At 36.4% G+C, this 24,858-nt stretch overlaps 1 protein-coding gene across 6 annotated transcripts in view; it reads right to left on the minus strand.

The window, feature by feature from the left end:
- Positions 1 to 710: 710 nt before the first annotated feature.
- Positions 711 to 24,858, minus strand: part of USP9X (ubiquitin specific peptidase 9 X-linked) — a 96,668-nt gene continuing 72,520 nt past the window's right edge. For 4 of the 6 annotated variants that reach the window (XM_053971723.1, XM_053971717.1, XM_053971720.1 and 1 more), the window contains 19 exons: positions 24,256 to 24,364; positions 23,496 to 23,642; positions 23,201 to 23,347; positions 22,184 to 22,406; positions 19,690 to 19,910; positions 19,097 to 19,287; positions 18,482 to 18,655; positions 16,452 to 16,593; positions 15,526 to 16,276; positions 14,897 to 15,020; positions 13,486 to 13,711; positions 12,289 to 12,418; positions 10,465 to 10,650; positions 8,597 to 8,817; positions 7,425 to 7,513; positions 4,916 to 5,072; positions 4,304 to 4,516; positions 3,754 to 3,849; positions 711 to 2,309 (listed from right to left, as the gene is read on the minus strand). In XM_053971723.1, coding sequence (XP_053827698.1) covers positions 2,175 to 2,309; positions 3,754 to 3,849; positions 4,304 to 4,516; positions 4,916 to 5,072; positions 7,425 to 7,513; positions 8,597 to 8,817; positions 10,465 to 10,650; positions 12,289 to 12,418; positions 13,486 to 13,711; positions 14,897 to 15,020; positions 15,526 to 16,276; positions 16,452 to 16,593; positions 18,482 to 18,655; positions 19,097 to 19,287; positions 19,690 to 19,910; positions 22,184 to 22,406; positions 23,201 to 23,347; positions 23,496 to 23,642; positions 24,256 to 24,364 — 3,682 coding nt within the window. In that variant the 3' untranslated portion in view covers positions 711 to 2,174. The remainder of the gene's footprint in view (positions 2,310 to 3,753; positions 3,850 to 4,303; positions 4,517 to 4,915; positions 5,073 to 7,424; positions 7,514 to 8,596; positions 8,818 to 10,464; positions 10,651 to 12,288; positions 12,419 to 13,485; positions 13,712 to 14,896; positions 15,021 to 15,525; positions 16,277 to 16,451; positions 16,594 to 18,481; positions 18,656 to 19,096; positions 19,288 to 19,689; positions 19,911 to 22,183; positions 22,407 to 23,200; positions 23,348 to 23,495; positions 23,643 to 24,255; positions 24,365 to 24,858) is intronic. The other 2 variants (XM_053971719.1, XM_053971722.1) reach the window with 1 other exon arrangement.

Below are 24,858 nucleotides of genomic sequence, written 5' to 3' on the forward strand. Positions count from 1 at the left end.
CAAGGCTGAACTAGCACATTATATATTTTACCTATATAGTACAAAATACGTAATAATCGCCTCTGAGATAGCCTGTTTAACAATTACTGGTCCAAATAAATATTTCAACTTGAGAACTCAGGGTAGAATTTTTGTAGTTAAAACCTCCAACAAGCATCCCCAGACATAAATGGGAACACATTATCCAAATTTACTAAATCCAGGTAAAATGGTATTACTAAAAAACTATGAAGAAAATCTGAATTAACTTGAGCACTAGGAAAAACATGGAAGCATAAAAGTGATCATCGCTACACAGCATATTCAAAAATCTTCTGTGTCTCTCCCTTACACTAAATGCCTAAGAATGCACTTGGACTGAATTTTCCATTGTTCATTTCAAAACTACAGACCTTTAATTTGATAAGCAGCTTTGTTTCTATCAACTCATTTGTAAAAAACACCATCAAGCTTGTGCTCTTAAATATATATATGTATATATAAAAAACATACAAAAAGTACAAGATAAATCACATTAAGAAACTTTTACAGTGTAATTGTCCTGATTATTTTATTCTTGAGGGCCAATTTTTTTTTTTTTTTGTGCACAGAATCTCAATGTGACTGTTGTTCCAGAATTCAGCATAGTGCCACTGCACAGAATTCACCTTTCTGTGCAGTCCATTAAAAAACAAAACCCCAAAAAACAACACACACCACAGGACAAAACATTCTTCTTAAATCAAATTCTATTTGTGAATTCAGCAAAATAATTTCTATAAAATAAAACAGCAAAATATTTAAATAGTATAGGGTGGGCTGTATCTGTTTTGCAGGGGTATTTGGTTTTTAGACAGGTTCCAAAAAAATTACACACATTCAAGTTACCAATTTTCATTTAAATACAGTATTTACTGATGCGTTTCTTTAAGTCTTTAAACAAATGTTTATTCTGGAATAGAGATACCTCAGAATTGTATTTGACTAACCAGTAGTTTCTTTTATATTTAAACCCTGCTTCTAATGTTAAGATTTTCTGTATAATGGATAAAGAGCTAAGACAATTCTCGCTTTCAAGTAGAACTGTGAACGAGCAGAAAACCAGCAAGTTAACTTGGTGCAGTGGCACTCACAAGTACTCTGTGATTTTGTTGACTTCCACTTCACTGGGATGCAGTAGAAGGAAAGTGTTAGAAGTTTATCTAATAAGCTCTACCAAAGAAACAAAACAAGCACACCAAATACAGTCTATTATGCTCCAGGCATCCTGGCATAGCAAATTTTTGCATATTTGTTTTAAATCTTTTAAATTCCTATTACTGAAAACTAAGTGTTCTTTATCCCACCCAGAGAGAGAACTGTCAAACATCAGATGTGAGGAACATATGTGAAACTGAAAACCACTTGTTTGTCACATTTTCCCTCCCCATTTTATAGTCTAGGTGTAAGAAGAAAAAGTTCTGAGCAATACAGTTGTCACATTGGGACAACTGCTGTCACGCTTGTTTTTTTTTTTTTTTTCCCCTCATTGGCTACACTAACTTGGTGTGAAGCCATGCTAAATGTTACAGCATAACTATAGCTTCAAAGTGATTAACCTAATACCAGAATGAAAAAGGCAATGAAAAAAGATCTAGAAACAATGTTACATCACCAATTTTCCACATCAACCAAATAATTAAAAGGTTACCAGCCATTACGTTGCTCATAGTAAAATCGACTCCAGTGGCAAAGAATTAACATGAAACTATTTTTGTGGTTGACATGGATAGGCTTTTTTGTAAAGGAGTTGATCCAACTGCCATGAGGCAGGCAACACTGGTTGCAGAGCGCAGCAGATATATCAAGAAATTATTTTTTTGTTTTTGTAGATCTGTGAGTCTCATCAAGACAAAAAAAAAAATGTTTCTTGCTCAAGAATTAACAGTCAAACATTAATATACTATATACACCTTTGCCATTTACACATTAGCATCAGGCCATTTATTACAAAACACTATACACTTTCCACTGCAGGCGGGTTATATATTGACAGCAATTTTCTGCAGATAAGACAGTGAATAGACTCTCCACTCCATGTTGATTAGGAATAGTTTTTCTAGTTTTAAATATTAGCCAGACACAGAGAAAAGTTGGACTGTAAGGCCTGGGTGCACAGTCTTGATGGAGCAAGTTAATTGATTATGTGCATTTCACTAATCTTTTGTCTGAGGCGGGGAAACTTCTTCACTGCCTTCGTAGTTTTCTTGTGCTCGTTGGCCAGTTCGCTGAGGGTTGTTCATATGATGTGCTGCCGGGCCCGTATATGGCTGTCCATGCACGTGGTTATTCTGCAACAAAGCACACACATTTCAAAGGGATTTAACCCTGTGGGCTGTCTCCTGACTCCCTGCTTTCCCCCTTTCCACTCAGACCACTGGGAAGTATCCTCAAGCACACCAACTTCTCGCGTGACTACATCATATGAACACACATCCCAGCTGCTTCATTCCTCTGATTCACACCTTTCACTTACCTTGCCAATTTACACACAAGGGAAATAAACTTTCAACTTGTAAAGATAAAAGCATCAGTTGAAACAGTAATCTCAGCTTTTGAATCACAAACATTTACATGCAAAGCAAAAGCAGCAAGAAAGGAAAAAAGGAAACCAAGAGAGGTTGCCTATGTGCTGCCATGTTACACCGTGCACATATTTTATTAACAGATTCAACCAGTTGACTTTTTTCCCCCTAAAACAATGGGAAAAGCAAACCTGTGTTTATGCAGCACACTTTAATTTTTAAGGGAGAAACCTCAATGTCACAGAACTGAATGAAATCTAGACCAGCAGTTTTCTGCAAATGCTCTGCCCCAATTTAAAAAGTCACAGACAGATCTGGCAAACAAAACCACCTCATTTATCTACTGTTTTGCAGAGTTTGTGGAGAAACCAAGAGCATGAGGACTGGGTGTGTGTTAGTGAGAAATGCTACCTCTTGCAAGAAAGTGAACACACGACAAGGGCAATGGTGAGGTTACGGAATGTGTCTGAACTCGGGAGCTCAGGAAGGAGTGGGAAAATCTGCATGACTTACCAACTGCTCTGCTGAGAACATCAAGTAAGGAAAGCAAGATGGAGGGGAAAATGGATTTGGGCAGGAAAGGAAATTAAATTAGCAGATTTGGAATATACAAAATGAATTGGAACAAAATATGGCAACTAAGTGAGGGATCCAATAATTTAGTCAATTCAATAAGAAGACCCTGGTTATGATTTCTTCCAGATCTGGCTTTCCACTGGAAAGTATTAACAAAGCAGCCATTTAACATTAAAATAGATTTGGATTTTATATGTACTTAAGATTTAGAGATCACTGCTCATAGCATGAATTACATGGCCACAAAGCCATCCACTTTTTTTCCAAAAGCCTTCCACTTATCCAAATTCAGGCCTTGAGACTTAATTTTTTATTTGAAAACAAGAAAGCAGCTCACAAAATATCATCAATGTCAATAAATACAACAGAATCAAATTCAGTATGCACTAGGCTGTGATTACATCAACCTCTCTGCTCTTTCTGTGGATGATTAATCCCTGATCTGATAAAATTCTCACCAGAAGCTCTGATGGTGAAACTGCTCCTGGTGAAATGGAGGTGTGCCTTTATTCCTCCAAACATGGTATTTGACAATAACATGCTTCTGGCTAAATGCCTATCATTTAAGTCACCATAAATGCTAAAAAAAGCAAACCTGAAACTCTGAATAAATAGTTCAACTCAGAGCTTTTACCTGTTGATACTGGGAACCAGGTGAATGGGGATACAGTGGGGCATCTTCAGGTGGAGAAGACTCATGTTCATCTGGGGCATCAGGATCATCTGGTTCCTAAAGTTTGAAACAGCCCATTTAATTTACTTTTTAAAAACATATTACAATTATTCTAGCCCAAACCAATCCTATGTGCAAATGATTGTTTCAGTCATGCTACAGTCATGTTTTAGACATTCAGAGAAAAATTCCACCCCACCCTGTCACCTACAGCTTGTATTGTAATAAATAAAAATTCCCTCTATCAATGTATTACTGGAAATACAGACCCATTCATAATCTACTTCAAACGGACAATTTCAATTTTATACTGCTAATTCTCTAAATGACAGATGTCTACAGGAACAGTAATAAAAACTGAAAAATAAAAATAAAATATAAATCCATATGTACTTATAAAGTACATATGATATGTGTGGCTTCTTAAATGAGTGGAGACTGTTGCTATGGTTAATTATTTACAGAAGCACTTTACTCAATTCCTTAATTGAAAGTCAAATTAATTCTTTACCTCCTCTGGGCAGAGTTCACAAGCCTTTGCAAGAGTCATTCTAGCACTGTGTGACCTCTCTAGGAAGTAGCCATTTGATGTTTCATTGCTCTGTATTGGTGGAGACCAATTATTGTAGGTGTATTGGGGATTGCCAGTGTATGGTCTACGCTCCAGCTCGTCTCCAAGCCATTCCACTGCCCAGGTCCATTTTCTCTTCAAATCTCCATTGCTCTGCAGATGGAAAAACGAACAATTCACAATTATTTCCTCTGTTCTTGAAAACAGAAGTATTTTTCCTTTCCTATACATCAGCTGTCAGAGACCACCAACCTATCTGCTGCTCTTTAAAGGAATCACAAATACCCTTTTTTTCCCAAAGAAAACTTCTAATTTGAAATGAAGTCTGTAGATTTGCAGCTCCATCACAGCTGCAAATTAGTGTGAATTTAACCAGATTGCTTTCAATCCCTTATACTGACCTTCTCATACAGAAGGTTCAAATGAGTTGTCCCTAGAAGTTGTAATTTAATTGAGGTGTTAAAAACTGAATAATGATGGAGTTTGTTTTGGTTTTTTTTTTAAACACAGAAATGGGAAAAAAGCAGCAAGAAACAGAATAAAATATATCACCTGAAGGATCTGGTAAGCTACAGGGCAGTTGCTGAAGAGAGCTACCATGCACTTTATACACTGGTAAGCTCTTTTCTGATAATGATTCTTCGAGCGCTGAATGGTGTCAAAGAGTCCATCCCTGTCATCTGGGATTCCCTTAAGTGCATTGTGAATCCTAGAAAAAAACAAACCAAAACAACAACAAAACTTTAAGTGTTAAAGAGTTTTAGCATTTGAATTAAGGCTCTATGTACAGTGTAATTATAAAATTGTATTATGACTTCTGGTGTTAGTCAAGAGGCTTTTTTTAAAAATCAAAAAATTAACCTGACATGTCATATATATAACTTACTTTAAAAATTACCAAACATGCTAAAAATATAACTGAACAAGATATATAAAAAATGTAAGTATGATTAATTCTAGTCACAGTAATCAACTTTAACAGTTCAATTTTATTACTGAAGTATCTACTGCATTTACAAATCAGCCCTGTTAACCCAGTAGGTCCTTACAGAATTGGAACAGTTAAACCCTCAACAGAATGGTTACTTACACTCAGTTATGCTTCTCAAAGACACCCTTTTACATGCAGCTCCTCTGAAGGGGAATGAGTGATACATATTTGTGCATGGGGTAAGGGACTTGGGCATTCCCTGGAACTAAGCACAGTTTCTAGGCCTTCTGCTTTTGAACAGGGCAGAGGAATTAATTGCTACCCTGAAACTGTGCAAAAACTGAGAACTGACATACTTTTGGCTTTGAAAAAAAGTCAGAGGGGACACAGAACCCACACTCATGGCAGTGCTACACTCATGGCAGGGAAAGCAACTGCCCTCTTTCCTCAGAGCCCTGGCAGCTGTCAGCCCAGGCTCCATTTGTGAAACAATGATGAGCTTTACTTCAGTTAATTTCATTTAATGGCACTTGCACCATTCCAAACTTGGCACTTGAACCTGTCAAATCAAGAGAAATTTAAGGGGGTGGGTCTGATGCCAAGGGCCAGCAGCAGTGATCTTGCAGTACCAGAGGACAAGCTGCTCCAAGGGATGCACACTGCCCAGGGTCAGATCAGACTCGTTTTCCAGGAGCTAAAGACACCATTTATAATGGACAATTTCACTGTTTTGTGGTGGTTTGTTGAGGTTTTTTTTATGGGAAGACAAAAATCATTAAAACTCTCAGATTATCACAGCAAAACCAAGAACAGGACAGAGACAAGTACTTCAAGCTATGGCCAGAAGTGGCAGCAAGAAGTAGCGGATGACTGGAGCTGGCCATTTAATACCTTCTGTGGAAGCCTAACACAATTCCAGGGAGCAGTGCTACTCCTGACACTGCAAAGGGACATGGAGCGATGTACTTCTCCAGGGAAGCCACACCACAACATTCCACCTCCTTCATACCCTGCTATTCCCAAATACAGCATTATTCCCAACAACCGCTTCCTTGATTCCTCACCTGTAGTTCAAATCTAAAAATCCATTCTTTTACTTCGTATCTATTAAAGTATGCCCATCCTCCAGCATTCTGTGGACTTACTTCATGGAATTATTTGTTTATCAAGAAGATAATATAAGCTAACTGCATTATATATGCATAGCAAATCCCATTTAAAAATTACCAAATCCCTACAACTCAGTCATCATATTTTGGAGTGTGGTTAAGCCAGACCACCATCTCCTTTGAGTCCCTCCTAAAATAAGCCCAGGCAATTGGTAACATTCTAAATAAGCAGTCTGCTTCCACAGCTAAGGACAGGAGTCCACTCCCATACCCAACAAATGTGCTCTCACTGAAAGGATTTGAAATGTCCTATGAGACACAGTTGGAAATGATTCAGTAAATCCCATACTACCTATAACTGCTTATTATGAAACAGTGACAATTGGCAACACTGACAGGTAGCACATTGATGACATTTTTGTTATCTCACCTACTTTTATATTAAACTTCTGAAAAACTGACTGTTCTCAGAAATAGCATTTACAGTAATTAAAATTTTTCACAACTTTCAAAAGCTTTATTGTGTAGACATATAAAAATTAGGTTTTCAACTGGATTAATATCTAATACGCTGAAGTTTTAATTCTCTTGAAATGTGATCATACAGAGAATACCAAATTTGAAATATTCTTTCCTCCCACATTCACACTTCATGTGTGTCTTGGTTCCACTCCTACATCTGATGTACTACTGAGCAAGCCCAGGCTGTCACGTCACCTCAAGGGGACATTTCTATGAATCAATCTGAGCACTTCACAGGGAAGACCACTGAGTTTAACCTAAACATTCTCTTGTATGTGAGAAATCTTGGCTTTATAGTAAACTTCTGCATAGCAAGGAATATGAAAAATTGTACTTACCTTAAAATTTCAGATAAAACCACAAAAAATTGCTTTATATGTGAATTTTGATTTAATACCTATTTAAAACAAACTTATTGAAAGGATTAGCAAGAGAATCACTGGAAAAAACAATCTGTAAAGAACAATATTGAATAATAAAAGGACAGGTAAATACTGACCTGTGAGTTTGCCAGGAGTCCTCAATTAACAGGATTTGCAGAAGCAGATCCAAATAAGGTCGAAGCTCGTATGTATATGAATAAGCAACCTAAAAAGTGAAAATGCACAGAACACAAGAAAGCATTCCTTGAGGCAGGCAGCTTATACAGTGAAATACAAGAACATAATTAATTTGAAGTTTACTGTAATCAAAGGGTATTTCAAGATACAATACAAGACAATACTTCTTTTCTAGAAAGTGGTGGTTGTGTCAGGAATCTTGTGGGTTGCAATTTCATTTAATTTGTTTTGTTTTTAAATACAGTAGGGTCCATAAAGGACAAAATGCCTCTTTATGACTTTCTGACACAGTTGATCTGAAGCCCCAAGCATGATATGCTGAAGAAAGTACCTTAAAAATACCTTTAGAAAAGCAAAATTTTAAAATGGCACTTTTCACTGATATTGCTACTTTTAGGCAATGCGTACAAAGGTTGTCTTCACAGGTTATTCTAAAATGTAAAATACATGGCTAGCAAAATATCAATAAAATTATTTTTATTATGGTTCTTTCAGGTGTCAAAGGGACATAGACTAGTGTGATGTTACATGAAAAAAAAGTGCAAATATAAAGATGGGCTGTCAGAAGTAAAGAATTTTATTTGGAGTGGAAAAGTGTAACTGACCTTACAGAGATTACAATGGAAACATAAGACAGAATCTTTGCTAGTTTTGAGTTTGAGTTTGCTTTGCTTTGGCTTTGAGTCTGAAGCCAAATATGTTCTGCAGAGTTGTAAAAAAGCCTTACTTAACAAACATACTTGATATAAATACAAGAGAGATCTTAGGAAATTATTCCAACTTTTCATGTCATCTATGAATCTCTTTTATGGATAGACAAGAAGCTTTAGCAGATACTCTTGAAATACACAAAAACCACCTCGGACTACTTTCCACCCTTAACACATCATTCCTGACTTGTTAAAGGTAGATTGCTTCCCTAAATTCATAAAGCACTTCCCACAATGCTCCAACATGATGTACAGACCTAAGACTGTAAATACTGACAGAGGATGCCATCTTGAGGAAATTTATCAAGCACCCCTTCAGTATTTAATACAACATTCTTACATATAAATGCAGAATCATTCATATTTTTATTCCCATCTTTCTCCTAGCTTTTTATTTTTACCTGCCAAAGTAGTTCACTGAGGACTGTGGAAGAGAACTGAGGATTCTCCCAACAGCAGAAACGAAGCAACTTGATGGTCTCTTCAGAGTTGCTGCAATCTTCAATAATTTTCTTTACATAACTAGTTCTCACAAACAGAATGTCTGCTACGTTCTGCTGAAGTGCCATTATAGGTTGAGATAAATTAGGATCACCATAAGGGTTGGCGAGTGGGGGATTACCTGGAACAAACAGTTACTGCAGATTAAAAGGTGGTGAAGTACCTTCAGTGTAGACACTCTAAAATACAAACTGGTGTAACTCGTCAAAAAATACAGATGAAGAAAATACACAAGCCCTCCCTTAACAACTGACTTGCTTTGAAAAAAATAGTATGAAATAACTAATTTTTATGTTTGTGAAGCTTGACACTTGCTGCCTTAGAGAGCTACTTCTCCCTCTCTGATATGATTATGCAGTGACAATCAAAGCAGAACAGCTGGAGACATGTTCACATGCAAGAGATTCCTCAGAGAAACCTTCTTATCTCCTGCATTTATCTACTTCCCTGCTTGTGTAACACAGCCCAAGTAATATTTTAAGGACACAATGTCTGTTTACTTCACAAGACAATGCAAAAGTGTTCAGGGGAGTATCTATGTTAGAACAGTCCCATTTGAATCTCTGGAGTGTAGAGAATAAATATACTTTTGTAATTAATGTATTTTATTTAGTCAGCTTTGTTTTGTGTAGTGTAAGAATCTTGATTTGCTCCTGATGTTTCTAAATTTAGCAGTGTTTTGAGTTATTGTTTGAAGATGCCCAGAAGACTAGGGAGAACTTTCCTAGTTTCATAAGGTGAAGCAAAAAATAACTTTATTTTGCAAACAGTAATCATAATTAGTAGTCAAAGTAAAGTTCATATAAATAATTTTTTTTAGTACATTATTATGAATATATTGAATATACAACTATTTTTTACAGGTAGAGTATCTTTTCAGTTTAAGCTTCAAGTAATGCACTAGATAAAAACCCAACCAAAACTGCCACATGATTCTTATTACAGCACAGTAAAATTTTCAGTTCATTAATCTCACTATAGCACAGTCTAGCCTATTGACTTTATAGCCTGACACATCAAGCTGTAATGAGTTTCCCATTAAATAGCTTCTCTACAGATTTCTAATTAGGTTTTCTAAAATATGCTTAGCAGAACATGTACAGATACAGGCTATAAAGTCCACATGGCCCAATATCCTGTCACCATTCCTCAAAAATAACTGCACTCCATTCAGCTACTGGAAATGTTAATGATTTACACTGTGGTTAATCAATTTCTAACTGATTCTTATATTTTATAAATTGAAGCGCTGGCTTCTGTTTGCTGTCTTGAGTGTGAACGAGCATCAAATCATATTCAAGAGCTACCCAAAACAATGCAACGTCTCTTCAGTGCTAAGCACTATCAGTTATCTCAAAACCTGCTGTGGTGCTTTTCCTGTACAGATTATTTCTGTAGTCTAGTTTTCATCACCTACTCAGGATAAAAACATCTTTGGACAACTCTTTACAGTGGGCTTAAACTATTCTAAAAGCATCACTATTTTGTAATGAACAGCCTCCTACATTACTAATTATTCCCCTATATTTTTAAGGCATAAGCAAAGCAGCATAAAATACAGAACAGATTTCTGTCTTGGTCTTTTTAGTATAACAAATCAGGTTTGCTTACAACAAACAGATTTGTTTCTTTAAATGAAAGTAGCTGCTAAACATAAAAGGAACACGTTTTTCCAGCTGATCCACTTTATAAATAATAGCTAAACATGCACAAAAGGACATTTACTGGTTTAGTCAATGGATCTAAAGCAAACTTAGGATCACTGTACCATTGATAGAAGACTGCATCCGCGATGAGACGTTGCAGCAGCGGATCAGCTGTGACACCACAGTGTACAGCTTCCCCAGCTCAGCATACTGGTACTTAATTGGAGGGCCTGGACCTTCATCCAGAGCCACAAGCATGAAGGTTGCAGGAACATTTAGTTTCAGAAGTTGTGTCTTCTCTGCTACACCTTTATGGGGCAGGGAGGAAAAAAAAAAAAATCTTGTTTCCAGCACTGAAAGTACTTTTAGAATTTTTTAAAAGAAAAATAACAATAGTTTACATGACTCATAACTTTTTAGTTCTTGGGTTCTATTGAACCCTCATTTATATCTTCGAGGGAAAAAATAATCAAATCAATAAAGATGCACAATAACATTATATACAGCTGAAAAATCACATTGAAGGAGAGTTGTAAATTACTACCATTTCTACACAGTGCTTATTAGCACTTAAGCAATGCACAAGTAGCATCTGTGTTAATAGTAAAGCCTCAGAGAAGTCTTTTGGACAATAAATTAATCCTTTTATTGCGAGGCCCACAGGATAGGAAAAACAACCCCCACAGTCTATTTTGTTAATTTTCTATCATGTCCTAAATACATCAATCACAAACTTAAGACATTTTTAAACTGTGCCACATGATGTAATAAATGCAAATTAAGTGACAAAATAAATAAGAAAACCTCCAAAACCCTAACCAACCAAAAAATCCAAACCTATACCCGCTTTTACTGCAAGAATACTGTGCATATACTACACAAGTACTCACCAGCAAACTCACTATATCCATTCTTGCATTCTGTTTCTTATTTTGCTTAAAAGTAATGATTTTTCATACATTTCCAAGTCTTTCTTATTCTGAAATACAACTGGGCCTTACCTTCCATTTTTCTGATAAGGAGGAGTGTAAGTGTTTTTTTTTTTTTTTTGGCATTTTTTCTGATTATGCTAGATAGTTGTGTAGTTGCATCCTCTGCAGAACTGACCTCTCACTTGCTTTGATGTGAACAATCTACTATTCGATTTCTCAAAATGTCAGACAATTTAGTCTTTTCCACAGAATGCAGGAATGATCTTATTATTGTGGTTTTTGCTGAATGGACTCTACACTCATACAGAAGCCTTCAGGTAACAGTAGTAAGACAAGGAAAACTGCTTATTGTATTAGTATTTCCAGGTTTATCTCTGCAGGGTAGATCGTGGTAATTATCAGACCCACAAGTAAAATTACATTTTCCTATCTGGCTTCTGAGTGCTCTCCTACTCAGAGGCCTGAACTGCACTGACTATGAAAAGCTAGTGAAAAAGAAAAGAGAAGCTAGAGCAGAAGAATGGTATCTCTCTTCTCTGCCATGACACTAATTCTACTCTGCTGTCATGACAGAAACCTGCCAGACAGAGAATGCTTTGGTAGGCGAAGTATATGAAAGCAATAGACATTACAGGTATAATTAAATTAACACAATTGTCTAGATTAATTTTAGGGATAGGAAATTACATTCCTTTAAAATTGTCTACTTCCTGCATGAGCTGATAAACAGCAACAGTCAAGTATTTTATAAAGGTTCACCCCCATCCTCTCTCAGCAGGATACTGTTTTACAGCTCCAAGCTTCTCATGTTTATCTTCCATGGATGATAGGGAGACTGAAGCCCCAAACTCCAAAGAGGAGGAACACAGATGCTAGGGAGCATTTATATGACACATAACTACAACAATCTGCCTAAGGATGGAAAACTGGATCCTCCTGCTGTTATCTCTGTAAGTGGACCATCAATAAAGCTCCAGTTTATTACAGTGCTATCAGTAAAAGCAATTTGCTTACCTAGATTGGCATACATCACGAACAGATTGAAATACTGCTGCAAGTGGCGCCCGTGTTCGGATACCTCCCTTCTTAGAAGATTCAGTACCGCCCTCAGTAAGTGATCACTTAAACTTAAGTTATCATAAGCCTGCAGAAAGAAACAAGTTCTACTGTTAGTGGCTGAATCTATCATATCTTTATTTAGTTTCTACTGTGATAGAGAACAGAACTGGTTAAAATGTATTGGATTTATACAAGCTCCAAAGTACCAGCAGCTGGGTCAGTCTTGAGTGTCTCACGCAGACAAAAAGACACAGACAGGGAGTAAGACTCCTAGCACTCAATACCGTTTAAGTCCCAAGAAATTATAGCTACAGAAACTTTTAACTGGGCTTTTTTTCCAATAGTAGATAGGCGTAAATAGTCAAGAAACACACATGCAAGTCCACTATTAACTTTGTAGACTAAGACAACCGAATCACTTCTACAGGTATATCTCAAATACCTCACAACACAGAACACTTCCTAAGCCTATGGAGCTACAACTTAATTCTTAACAAATTCTTTTGGTGGACACAGTAGTGAAAACATTCTGAGAAGGTAAATGGGACCATGTAAGCAAAATGAGACATTAAAACATGACAAAGCAAAGGCTCAAAAAAGTTAATATTTTTAACACTGTTATCACAAGTATCACAATAAGATGTAAGCTTTTTTTGTGTTTATGTGTAAAATCAGGCAATTCACTGTCTACTCCTACACTAAGTTACAATTTCTGACAATTTCACTGTTGCCAGATACATGCGATTAAAACTTAGGGAACTTCTGCAGGTTTTCAGGTTAGTGTGTTTGTTTGTTTTTGGGGGTTTGTTTGTTGTTTACAGTACTGAATAAAAACATGGGTTCACTTCCCTAGACATTACTTCACTAAAATAACTGCTTTTTTTTTTTTTTCTTTTTTTTTTTTCTTTTTTTCAGATTTCACACTCCCAGCTCAAAACTCTCATTGAGCCTTCACAGGGATTTACAAATTAGGGGAAACTGAGCCCTCTGACAGCAACTCTCTAACTGGTTGAGTTACATCCTGTTTTGTAGTGCAAAATGGGCTGTACAGCCAACATTGATGTATTTGCTCCAGAGTTTACTTTACATTAAATGCTTATCATGAAGAAGTAAGAATAAGTTTCAAAAGCTTTTCATTGGAAAATTAAATACCTGACTGGAAGGTCCAGGAGAGGCAAAAGGTGATTGACATGGTCCGTCTTGCAATGAAAAATGTGCAATAAATACTATAAGTTTTGCAAATGCACCCCTCACTTCTGCACTGGGGCATTCCAGGAGATACTCAGAGAAGCGGTTTGAAACGTTAAAAAGGACGTTGTGTGCAAACCAAAAGCGTACATTCTTGCTGTGACGGAGCAGGATGCACAGGGCATCATACCTGAAACAGGAGATGGCACAGTTATGACCAAATGCAGACATGCTCTTTTGCAGAGTTTGAAGAAAATATGCATTAAAGGTGATTCCCAAACATTTTTGTTCACAAAATTATTCTAATTAGATACTTTGTAGTTCCTATAGTGATACTCTGATGAGCAATCAGAAATGGAAGATATCCTGCAATTAAAAACCTAACACTTAACTGTAGCATTTTACTTCTATCACCCATAAGAATTAAGTTAGCATTACACCCCCTAACTACTCCTCAAAGTAGGTCCTATTTTAGCAGTACATTGTCTCTGTACTGGAACTGGGGGAAAGGCTGAGCAGCAGAGAACACAGGTGGATTTCATAAGCTGTGTATAGAACGAACAACTAAATATGTAACCTAACAAGAATTTATAGTCTCATTTAGAGATGTTAAAAAACCCCACAAAATGGAAAACCAATACCCAATGACTAAAATATCTGTTTCAGAGAGGACCTTGCATTACTCTGTCCTTTCAGCAGGAATATTTGAACTCTTCTTGATCTCTTAAATTAGAAGGAGTAACTTAAGCTACTCTGGAAGTTGCTCCTGAAGGTATGAATTTGCCATTATTACACAGCTACTTACTAGTAGCTGGTAAACTACTGGCCACGAATACCAGATTTTCTCTCCAATTTGACCAGCAGTAACCCACACTCCTCTCCCCAGCAGAGAATAACCCAGCTGAAGGACTAAAACGACTAAGATGGGACTGTTACAGTGTGGATTTGAATTACGTAGCAATGTACATAAAGTACTCTGCCAACAGTGTCTCAAAGACTATTATAAATGTTTCACAAACAGAATTCAAATATAAGCTGCAACAATGGCTTGTAAAGAGCTTTGTTTAAAACTACTAAAACAATGTAAAAACATTCTGAATTTGTCAGAAAACATAACTTGTTAGTTCTGTGCTAGTGACCATTTCCATTCTTTTATTCTTTTTAAAAGACAGACAAAAGGACAGAGTTAAGCGCTGTTTGAAAATGAAATTTGAAGCTATTCAGATCAGCAGGATATTTTAAGGCTCAAATTCTTCCCAGTATTTTCTATTCAAATTTTCCCCCCTTTTCACCTGCACCTTCACCATGACTAAATGGAATCTTTTAACAGACATCAAACTTCCAAAACTGTAATTGTTGTTAAAAGACAAAATACCAATCACTAGCAGGGCCACGGACTATTTTCTTTGTATGAAATCCTGTGGTGAAGAGAAATCTAGCAGCAAGCTGAATACTAATCATAGTTATTTCTTCTGCTTCAGGCAACAGATGATCTTGTCCTAAAGAAAAATCAGAATACTCACATGTAGACAAAGTAAAAGCAATTTTTAGTAATTTAACTGATTTCAGATTACTGTTTTGTCTGATATGGTATTCCAATTTTAGAAGAAACTTGATCAAAATAGCCTCTAGCTTCTATAATGTATAATTTGAAAATGTAAGCTTCAATACAGGTACCTGGAGGCTAACATATATCTTTTATAAATTCAGCATCTCACCTCTGAGAACTGTTTTCAACAAAAGAGCCCTCAAACCTGAGTATTTTAACTTGATTTAGTACAGCAACTGAGTAATAGCTGATAGTTTATCAAAGTATTTTTTGCTAAATATTCTGGCAAGTTATCACTGATGAACAACTCAACAAGAAGCGTTTAACTGCAGAAGGACAAGAGCATTCAAAGCAGGACACACCAAATTTCCACTGGCTAGATAAATCCTTGGCCACACAAACCAAAACTCTTCTTGCAAGAAATGAATCCATAATTATCACACTACCATACTAACCTGGAGGAGGGTTTAGGTAGACACTATTACAAGTAAGCAACTTCTTTATGAACTGGAAATATTCCAGGCTGTACTGCATCCGATTGTGCATGAACTGCACGTTCTGCTTGCGCACGCTTCGCTCGATGGCTGAGGGCATTTTAATCTGGTGGGGTTTAGTGGTGATAGTGATTTCTGAAATATATTTTATTAGTTCATTGTCCTTGTCTATCGTGTCCATGCGTTCATAAAAAAGAATGTAAGCATTCCACCACCTCTTCTGGCGCCTGTAGGACATTCGCTTCATCATGTGATCAAACACTTCACCCATGTACTCTCCCCCAAAACACTGGTTTTTCATCTCTTCATCGTCATCCATTTTACACTCTGTCACATCTCCATCATCAAATTTGTACCACCGGTTCTTCTCACCATCTCCACCATTCCTCTGGATAATGTAAGAGTAGTAATGTCCACCGCTGGCCTGGCCACTGTGCACAAGTACACCCACAAGTCTGTATTTTGTGCTCCCAGAGTGTTCATTTTCCGACTGCTCATTTTGTATTATCTGATTTTCAGGATTCACATCATCCCCTTCCAATTTTGCTACACCTGCCACTGTGTAAGGCTCCATGTCCAGTTCTCGTGGGAATTCAAAATAATCATTGAATTTGATTGCACACTCTCTTTCCCAGTCATAATCAAATCGTTTCAACTGGATCGCAAGAACTGGAGGCAACTTCTTAATCAACAAGCGTTTCACTGTATCCACCTAAGAAAGGACACATACGGTTACCAGCTCTCAAATTTCCATTCATATACTCTCACCAAATACCAAACTGAGTAATGAAAGGATGACTTTTCTCCCCAAACATGAACTAGGACTGAACTTAGTAGAGCTGTAACATCACATCCGTACACAAATTTAATATATAAGGAATCATTACCTTTTTGTTGCATTTTTCACAATGATATGCATTTGCACCTTCCAATAAATCTCCTTTGACGTACTGCTCCAAAGAATCAAGAAGGTTTTGGTGATTCCTTATATCTACATTCAGAGTTGTGAAGGATTCCTCACACTCATACCTAGCAATGAACAGGTAAATGTATGAGAGAGGTAGGAATGTGTTCAACTTTTTATGTCTAACCTGTGCTACAGTGTGTAAGCAGTGAAAGAACTGAACTCTTTTTAACTGCAGCTTTCCTACAGGTACTTTACAGTATCTGCACACTGTATTTTTATGGTCGGGAATTAGAGTGATAAACACAAATACTGCATCACACCTAAAGACAATAGTTCAAAACAGATGCCAATTCAGCAAAAAAAAAACACCCCAAAAAAAGCCTTTTTATTTTCTATCTAAAAAACATGGAATCACCATCTTCATAAAACCTCTTTGAATGTTTATGACTTGCTTTGACATTGTGTTCTAAATATAATCTACAAACAAATCTCTAGCAATGAACCACCAATGCTTGAGAGACAACCAGTTGATACATCCTGGAAGCAACTTTTTCTTTTTAAAGATAAAGAAGTGTTGAATAAATTTTAAAAGCCACATCTATGCCAGTGTAACCCTGAAGGGCTTGTTTCCCTGATATACAATCAAGCATTCAAAGGCTGAATAAATAAATATTTAGAAACACTTCAACCAACAGCAATATTCAATATCCAATATCCAATAAATAGCTTACAAAAAATATAGAAAGGCAGTTAATTTGCCATACACAAATCCACAGTTTAGTTATTATCAGTTTTCTCCTCCCTGAACTATATTTTTATTAATAAGTAACATTATGCAAATCCAGTAGAGTTCAAAAAACACAGAAATACTTCAGGATAATACATAATATCAGGAATGAATGGTTACTCATGTTGATTCTGGTCTGGATCTGCCATTTAATTACCCACTGCATGTAAGGTGAAATCAGTGCTATCATTTTACCTTGCAGTATTTCAACTCACTTCTAGTCACTCATTGTAACCCATGAAACCTAAGATGTTCACTTTACAAATTATTCTTATTCATACATCAGGTCAATTGAAGTTGAAAGATTACCACAATAAAATCCATTTGTGTAATTTTTTCCAGTATTTTAATTGCTAACTGGAGGTTAAAGGAAACAGTCAGCTTTCAAAATAAAGAGAATTTGCAATGGCAATGTACAGAGATATGTACTGTTAAAGAATCACACATGATCTGAACAGTAAGAAGGCCAACTGATAGTGACAGAAATAAACACAATAATAAAAAAAAGCCAAATGCTAAAAAGAATAAGTTCATCATTAAGCCATCCTGAATTTTGCATGCAACCATCCATCCAAAAAAGAGAGATAAATTAAAAAGTCTGGGGAATTACAACTTTAAAATACCAAGTTCTATTCCTTCATTAATCATCGAAACAGCGAGCTACAGACTTGCAATCTGATTTGGCATGGGTTGTTTCTTACATGCCTTCTACAAAATTTCAGTATTCACGTTTAAAGTTAACTACAAATACAGCAGCAGTCTTAAGATGAACTTTCTACACCACTGTCCTTAATTACAGGTTACATGGTGAGTACGAACAGTTTTACTCATTGGAACTGAAGATTCCTTTTTGGCTCAGCTCTAAACACACATTATGGAAAACCAAAGACAGCAACAATTGTTTGCCAGGTATTAAAATTTTCTACATTGTATTTGGTCCCTACAATTGTTTTCACTTTAAACATGAAAAAGCATAATCTTTTCCTGCCTTGATCAATACACAATTCTTCACATACAATCTATGAAGTAGAAACAATAATGATTAAGTACTTCAAGGCACTTGTAGACAAATGAATGTTCAGCTGTAGAAAAAACAAGGTAGCAAAATCTATTAGCTTAAAAAAACAGCACAAAAAGCCCATTCTTGACTCTAATTACTTTTATAAGGACACAAACATGAGTTGTTTTTCTATTAAAAAAATATTAAAATCTTCAACACTTACCGATGTGGGCATCCTTGACAAATCTTCTGATCAGCAAAGGACCCTCCTAAAACTTTACTTAACATTGCTGGATGGCCCAAAGCTTTTAAAGCTTCATCTAAACTGTCCACCAACGAATTAAAAAATTCTAAAGCATCATGCTGTTCACGTAGATTTACAGGTTCACCCCAGAGTCTGAAAATGAAAGCACATTTTGTCAAATATTTTTTGTTTTGTTTGCCAACAATTTATTTTTGAAAAAAAAAATTATTGTTCAAGATCCTAACCCCTCCTCCTTAAAGAGCCAAACTGCTGGGTTTTGATATACTATACAATCTGTTGTTGTGTCCCTGACACTTTCTGGTAAGTAAAAACAATCTCTTGCGTATAACTTCATACTGAATTCAAAGTCTCACTATCAAAAACTGCTAAAATTCGAAAGAATCACCCTGCTGTAAACTCCAGTTTATTATTATTATTATTATTTACTTTATTAACAGACTTCTACAGAATGATGAAAAGGCACATAAAGCTTCTGCTCATTTACACTTTACATCATTGCCATTCTACTATGATTATTTTTTTTGCGTTTCAGTGATCCAGTGAACCAACATCAATGCTCAATTTTCTACTTACCTGAACTGTTTCCAAAACCCTCTTGGTACATAGTACTGTAGCCTGGAAGCTGCTAAATGGCCAAAAATTACTTGGAGATGCCTCAAAACTCCAATATTGTATTCTTTTCTGTCTTCAGTTTTGCTCAGTGCTGGTTTATCTTCATACTGATGTGGATAACCAAAGACATCATCTCGTGGGTCGACATTGCTCTGAAAAGCAGAAAATTTGTGCAATTCACTTTCAGATGTAGCTGTCTCATAGTTAGTTTTACCCTTTGTTTAATTTGACAATCTAAGGTGTTTCATATTCAGCTGAAAACCCAAATATTTTCTTTGTTTCCATTAACAAAGTTGTGGTGGCTGGAATAAGGTGTAGTGCTCTCCAGGAGAAATCAGGCCTGAGGAGGAATTCTGCAAGCCCTGTCACCTGGATCTTCTGAGGTGCCCCTCTGGCAGTGAACCTATTCAAGTATGAAATATTATCCTATTTTCGCCACAGGTATCAGTGGAAATCAAAGTGATTGATTAGCAACTGAAATTTATTATAACCTTTTCATTAAAAAAAAGTAATTACAATTTAAAGATTAGGTTATTTTATATAATTAAGTTTACCTCGTTGTCCTGCTTTTCATCCCCAGACATGTCATCATCTACATCACTGCCTGTGCCTTCTATTGCAAGAATCCCATTCCTGATGGCTGGAATCATGTACAGCTGCTGAATGACAGAATTCATGTAACAAGTGGCACCAGCATTTTTCAGTCCCACAAATCCCTTTGGCGGCCGAGGCCCAACAGGTGGCAGATATTCCCATTCTGTGAGTGCTTCACAAGCTAAGAGCAAACAGCACAAAGTGGTCAGGGAACTGTTTTGTTATAAAATAAAGAGGGCATCAATGCAGTACAAAGGGCAGTTGCATAAAATTATTCTTAGTTTGTATCATACTGCAATTTAATAAAAAACAATGTTCCATCAGAAAACTTAATTGCTAAAATTAACACAACTTCCATGAAGGACAGTTCTATCTGCAATCTTATTATAACATTTTCTTCTACTGCATAACTAAAGAGGTGGCCAGGCAAAAATTTAGTCTATTTATACATGAAACAGAAATCTTTCCTCAATACCAGCAAGTTTATTAGTTGAAGAATTCAGCTGAATGAATATAGAATATATAACCAATTTATAAACCTTCCAAAAATTATAGTACTCTTAAAAATTTACAATCCTTAAAAAAATTATAGAATTTCACTTAAACCTCACTTTTTCTTGCGAGGATGGGCAACAGCTTTAGCAAATGCTATATATATAACTTGATATATATTTTTTCCTCCTGAGTCTTCTCTTTCAGGTCCCTCAGATCTCTTAAAGAACATTTACAATCACCTAAGCTAACCTGTTGTTCTGTCTGTAGTTTTAACACAAGAAATTCTGATATAAGAGAGCATGCATATTTATTTACAAGCAGATTTGGTATATGAATCCCAGAGTATGCACAGTTCATACATGTCCTCTCTTCTGACATACCCGAGATCTGGTGTTCTGTTGTGCTTATCAAACACTTGAATGGAAGGGAATGCCATGAAATCTCCCTTATTGTGAGGTGGTAAGAAATACAGTACTTCCCAATAGAAAAGGGTGAAGAAAGAAGGATGAGGCAGAGGGGAAAATTATAAAGCTGCCCTTTTAATTTATTCATCTGAGATGGAACTGAACAGGAAGAGACTGAAAAGCCTCAAGTGACTCCCTGATGGCACCATTCAAGCAAGCTCTGACACTCTGAGAGGCAGTGGACAATTTCCACTTTTGGATACTATTTTTAGTTCCTTATGGTTTTGCTCAACTCTATGAGTTTAAACATCTGTTAAATCACATAATGGTTTGGGTTGGAAGGACCTTTAAAAATCATCTCGTCCAACCCCGTGCCATGGGCCAGGATATCTTCCACTAGACCAGATTGCTCAGGGCTCCATCCAACCTGGCCTGGAACACTTCTGGGATGAGGCAACTGGGTAACCTGTTCCAGTGTCTCAGCATTCTCACAGTGAAGAATTTCTTCCTTGTGTCCAATCTAAATCTATTCTCAGTTTAAAATCATTGCCTCTTGTCCTATAACTACAGGCCCTGGTACAAATCTTTTTCTCCATCTTTCTTATAAGCCACGTTTAAGTAATGAAGGTCACAATAAGGTCCCTAGAGGCTTCCCTTCTCCAGGCTGAATAACCCCAACTCTCCCAGCCTTTCTCACCATATGAGCCTGGGTTTCCTTGGTTTGATGGTGTTTGGATTTTGTTTGGTGGTTTTTGATTTTTTCCCTTCCCCTGTTAATATTACAGCAGAATGGTTTCAGTCTCCCTTTAGGGCTGGAGAAAATATCCTCCTGCTTGATCATTTTTAAGAAATGCTTTTTTTATGACCACAATAACCTGTGCTAAAAACAAGCCTTTTGCCATCCTTGTGAAAATCAGCCCAAGTTTCACTTGACTATTAGCTTTTGAAGCACTAACATTTGCAAGTTTTTGAACACACAGCAATCACTACAACCTTTCTCCAGTGAGAGGGAGAAAGTTCTTTCAGTGCAGAGCTGTACTGAGACAAGGCGAAAAAGGAGCCTGAAAAAGGACTATGACAAGCAGAGAATGAGTTCAGAACTAAAAAGAGAAGCAGGACAGAGCACCTGTGTCTGTGTGTGGACAACAATGACAAATCAGGTGAGCAACCAAGAAACTGGCTCTAAAACTAAGCTGAAGATACCTGTTGAGGCTCTGGGATTGGTTAGCAAGAGCCTGATATGATGAGACAGAAGTAGAAGATACAGACAGAATAGGTTCCTGGGAGCTGGTATGGACAGAGGGACTTAGAGACTGGGACAGGAAGGGTCAGGCTGTGACTGGGGCTGGAATTTGCATGTGAATGCAAGTCAGTATATTTACTGCATAAAGAAAAACAAATAAAGGCTACACTGGCAATTGCAACATTAAAAGCAGCCACAAACAAACCATGAAAAAAAACCTCAGCCTTTGGTTCAGTGGATAATATAAACAAAATCTATACATGATATATACATTAAAGAGTAGAAAATAGATAATTAAAAAGTATTACATACTAGTGATTGCTGTACCTATGTAATACATTTCAGTCAACGTGTCTACTATCTGTTTGAGATTTCGCACACATCCAACTGCAAGTGCAACGAGGAGCTCAAAGCCAGCATTAATAGTAGCTGGTGAACTACAGACTGGTATGGCCTGCTCAGCAGGCAATTCTCCATTTCTCATGTATTGTAGATAAACATTGGATGCTGGAAAGATGAAATCATCTATCAACTCCTGAAAAAAAAAAAAAGACAATAAATCACCTGTTACCATGGAAATTATTTTATAAGAGAGTAAGGGTTATTACATAAATCAATATCTGAGAACCAGAGGGGTACTTAAAAAAAAAAAACAAGAGTAAAAATTGAGACTAATAGCATAATGAGCTTTTAAATTTAGAACAGAAGAACTCCACTCTAAAGTGGCTCCCTGCAAACCCACCTCCCCAGTGTAAGTTAAAAATAAATCTGTACCGTTCTTCATTGGTAAAAAATTTCTTTTGCAAAACCAATATTATCTACAAAGCTCTTTATCAATTAGTGCTGAAAAACCAACATTCCTGCTCTATAATATCAAGAGGTACAAAGAAAACATGTCTGATTAAAGAGATGCTCAGATGTGAAACATTTGTTCAAACCTGCCCAAAGCATTAATAGCACTAATTAAGAACATGTGCAGGAAAGCCATTACAGAGGTAATGAAGGAAAGCAGTCCTCTACAGGATTATCCTGTATCTAGCTCACTATCTTTGTGTGATGTTTGTCAAGTACTGGAATACAGTAAGAATGAGAATGTTAAAAACACTTTATGAATTAAACATGCAATTTTAAAAAGTATTTTTAAAGAAAACATTGATCTCCAATCAAAAGCATTTTTATGGATACAGCCCACAAGATGTGAAGCTTCTTTTTACTTCTTTATAGATAAAAATAAACAAAAAAACCCAAAAATCCACCACCACCAAAAAAAAAAAAAAAACTCACAAAGACAAAGAAATCCCCTCCAGAGGTCAAAAAACTTGAACTTACTTTAATGAGATTAGCACCTCCTTTTTCACAACCAATATGGTATTTCTTCTCAGGTGTCTGGAATGCTAACAACTCTTTTGTTACTCCAAGGTGACCCTCTAGGATTGTTTCTTCAACACCTGTTTCTCCTGTTCTTTTTACTTCATCCTGCCATTTAAGAGAAAGTTAGGATACTCCAAACAGCAAACATTAAGCTCAGAACTGCAGTTTACGAGGAAGTTTACAGTTTTGCAGCAAAAACCTAATTATCAGGAATAAACTGATAATTATCAGTTAATTAGATCGTGAAACTTACCCTGATTCTCTTAAGCCAGTCAATTTCATTATTGAGAAGAACTTCAGCATTGGGTACATTAATATTACTGTTGTAAGCATAGTTAAGAAGATGTCTTAAGAGGGTGAAGTAGTCTCCAGAATGCTTAGCTCTCTCTCTTGCAGTGCTCTGTGCAAACCAGAAGCAATGAATTCATACATGCTTCTACTTACAGTGCAACACCAACATATTTCCCCTAAATCTCACAGTAAACATAAAAGAAACCAAGTGTAAGGTAATTTTTAATCTTTCTGAAGTTTAAAATTGTATTTAGCTGCTAATGAATGGCTTCTCAACTATTTTAATAGCAATTTCTATACCTCAATGGGAAAAAGAAAACCAAATCAAAACTTTTGATCAAATGTTCAAGAAAGCCATGAGCATGGGAGCTGAAAAGCCCTGGCAGGACCAGTAGGAGAAGGCACTAACTGTCGGTATCTCTCCAACCTGCTAATGATTTTTTCTTAAAGGTTAGCAATCACCAAAGATCAAATGCAGACATTAAAGCCTATTGTTCATGTTCTTATCAGAAAATGCAAAAGAGTCCCTTTTCCCCTGATCTAGCTCAAATGGAAATCATCTCTGCTGCTTGTCAGAAGCAGGTCAGAAGCAATCTGAGGTCAAAAGCAATCTATATTGTAGTGACTGTTATTAATACCAATTTGTATTTTCTTGCAGGTATTTTGTCCTATTACTTTTTACATACACTCCCATACTGAATACTTTATCTCTGAAAACTTACCCCTAGAACAGTAAACAGCAGGGTAATGAAGAAAAGGAGAGGTCTCTGTCCCATGCAACACCTGGTAGCCATTAAAAAGAATTGCTCCTGTGCCATCTGACGAACGGTTCTGGAAATAATTTAATAGAAACATTAAATTCAATCTCCCTATCCAAGCAGGACATTAATTAAATTTGTGTTTACCTACTTAATGCCATTTTCTAAAACTGAACATAACATAGGAAACAGGAATAGTTTAATTATTCCCTACCCATCATATTATTTCTCCTCGCAGTGAAATTTCAGATGCATGAGTTATATTACAAAACCTGTTCCACAAATCAAATATTTAAAGGTAAAAGAAAAAGAAACTTAGAAACACCTAACCACCACACCTTTGCAACTGACAGTAAATATTGCATAACACAACAATTTGCAATCCTAAGTAATTTTTTTTCCTAATCAAGCACCAGTTGTACCTGGTAAGACAAACCAGAACTATTCCAGTAGAACTGCTTTTATGTGTCATTGCAGCAATTTGCTGAGAACCTTTGAAGTGATCAAAATTTATCATTAGTAAGATGTGAGAGATGATGACCCTCCTGAAAATTCAAGTGACTATAT

The sequence above is a fragment of the Vidua macroura genome, chromosome 2, assembly GCF_024509145.1.
Source record: "Vidua macroura isolate BioBank_ID:100142 chromosome 2, ASM2450914v1, whole genome shotgun sequence".
Lineage (NCBI taxonomy): Eukaryota > Metazoa > Chordata > Aves > Passeriformes > Viduidae > Vidua > Vidua macroura.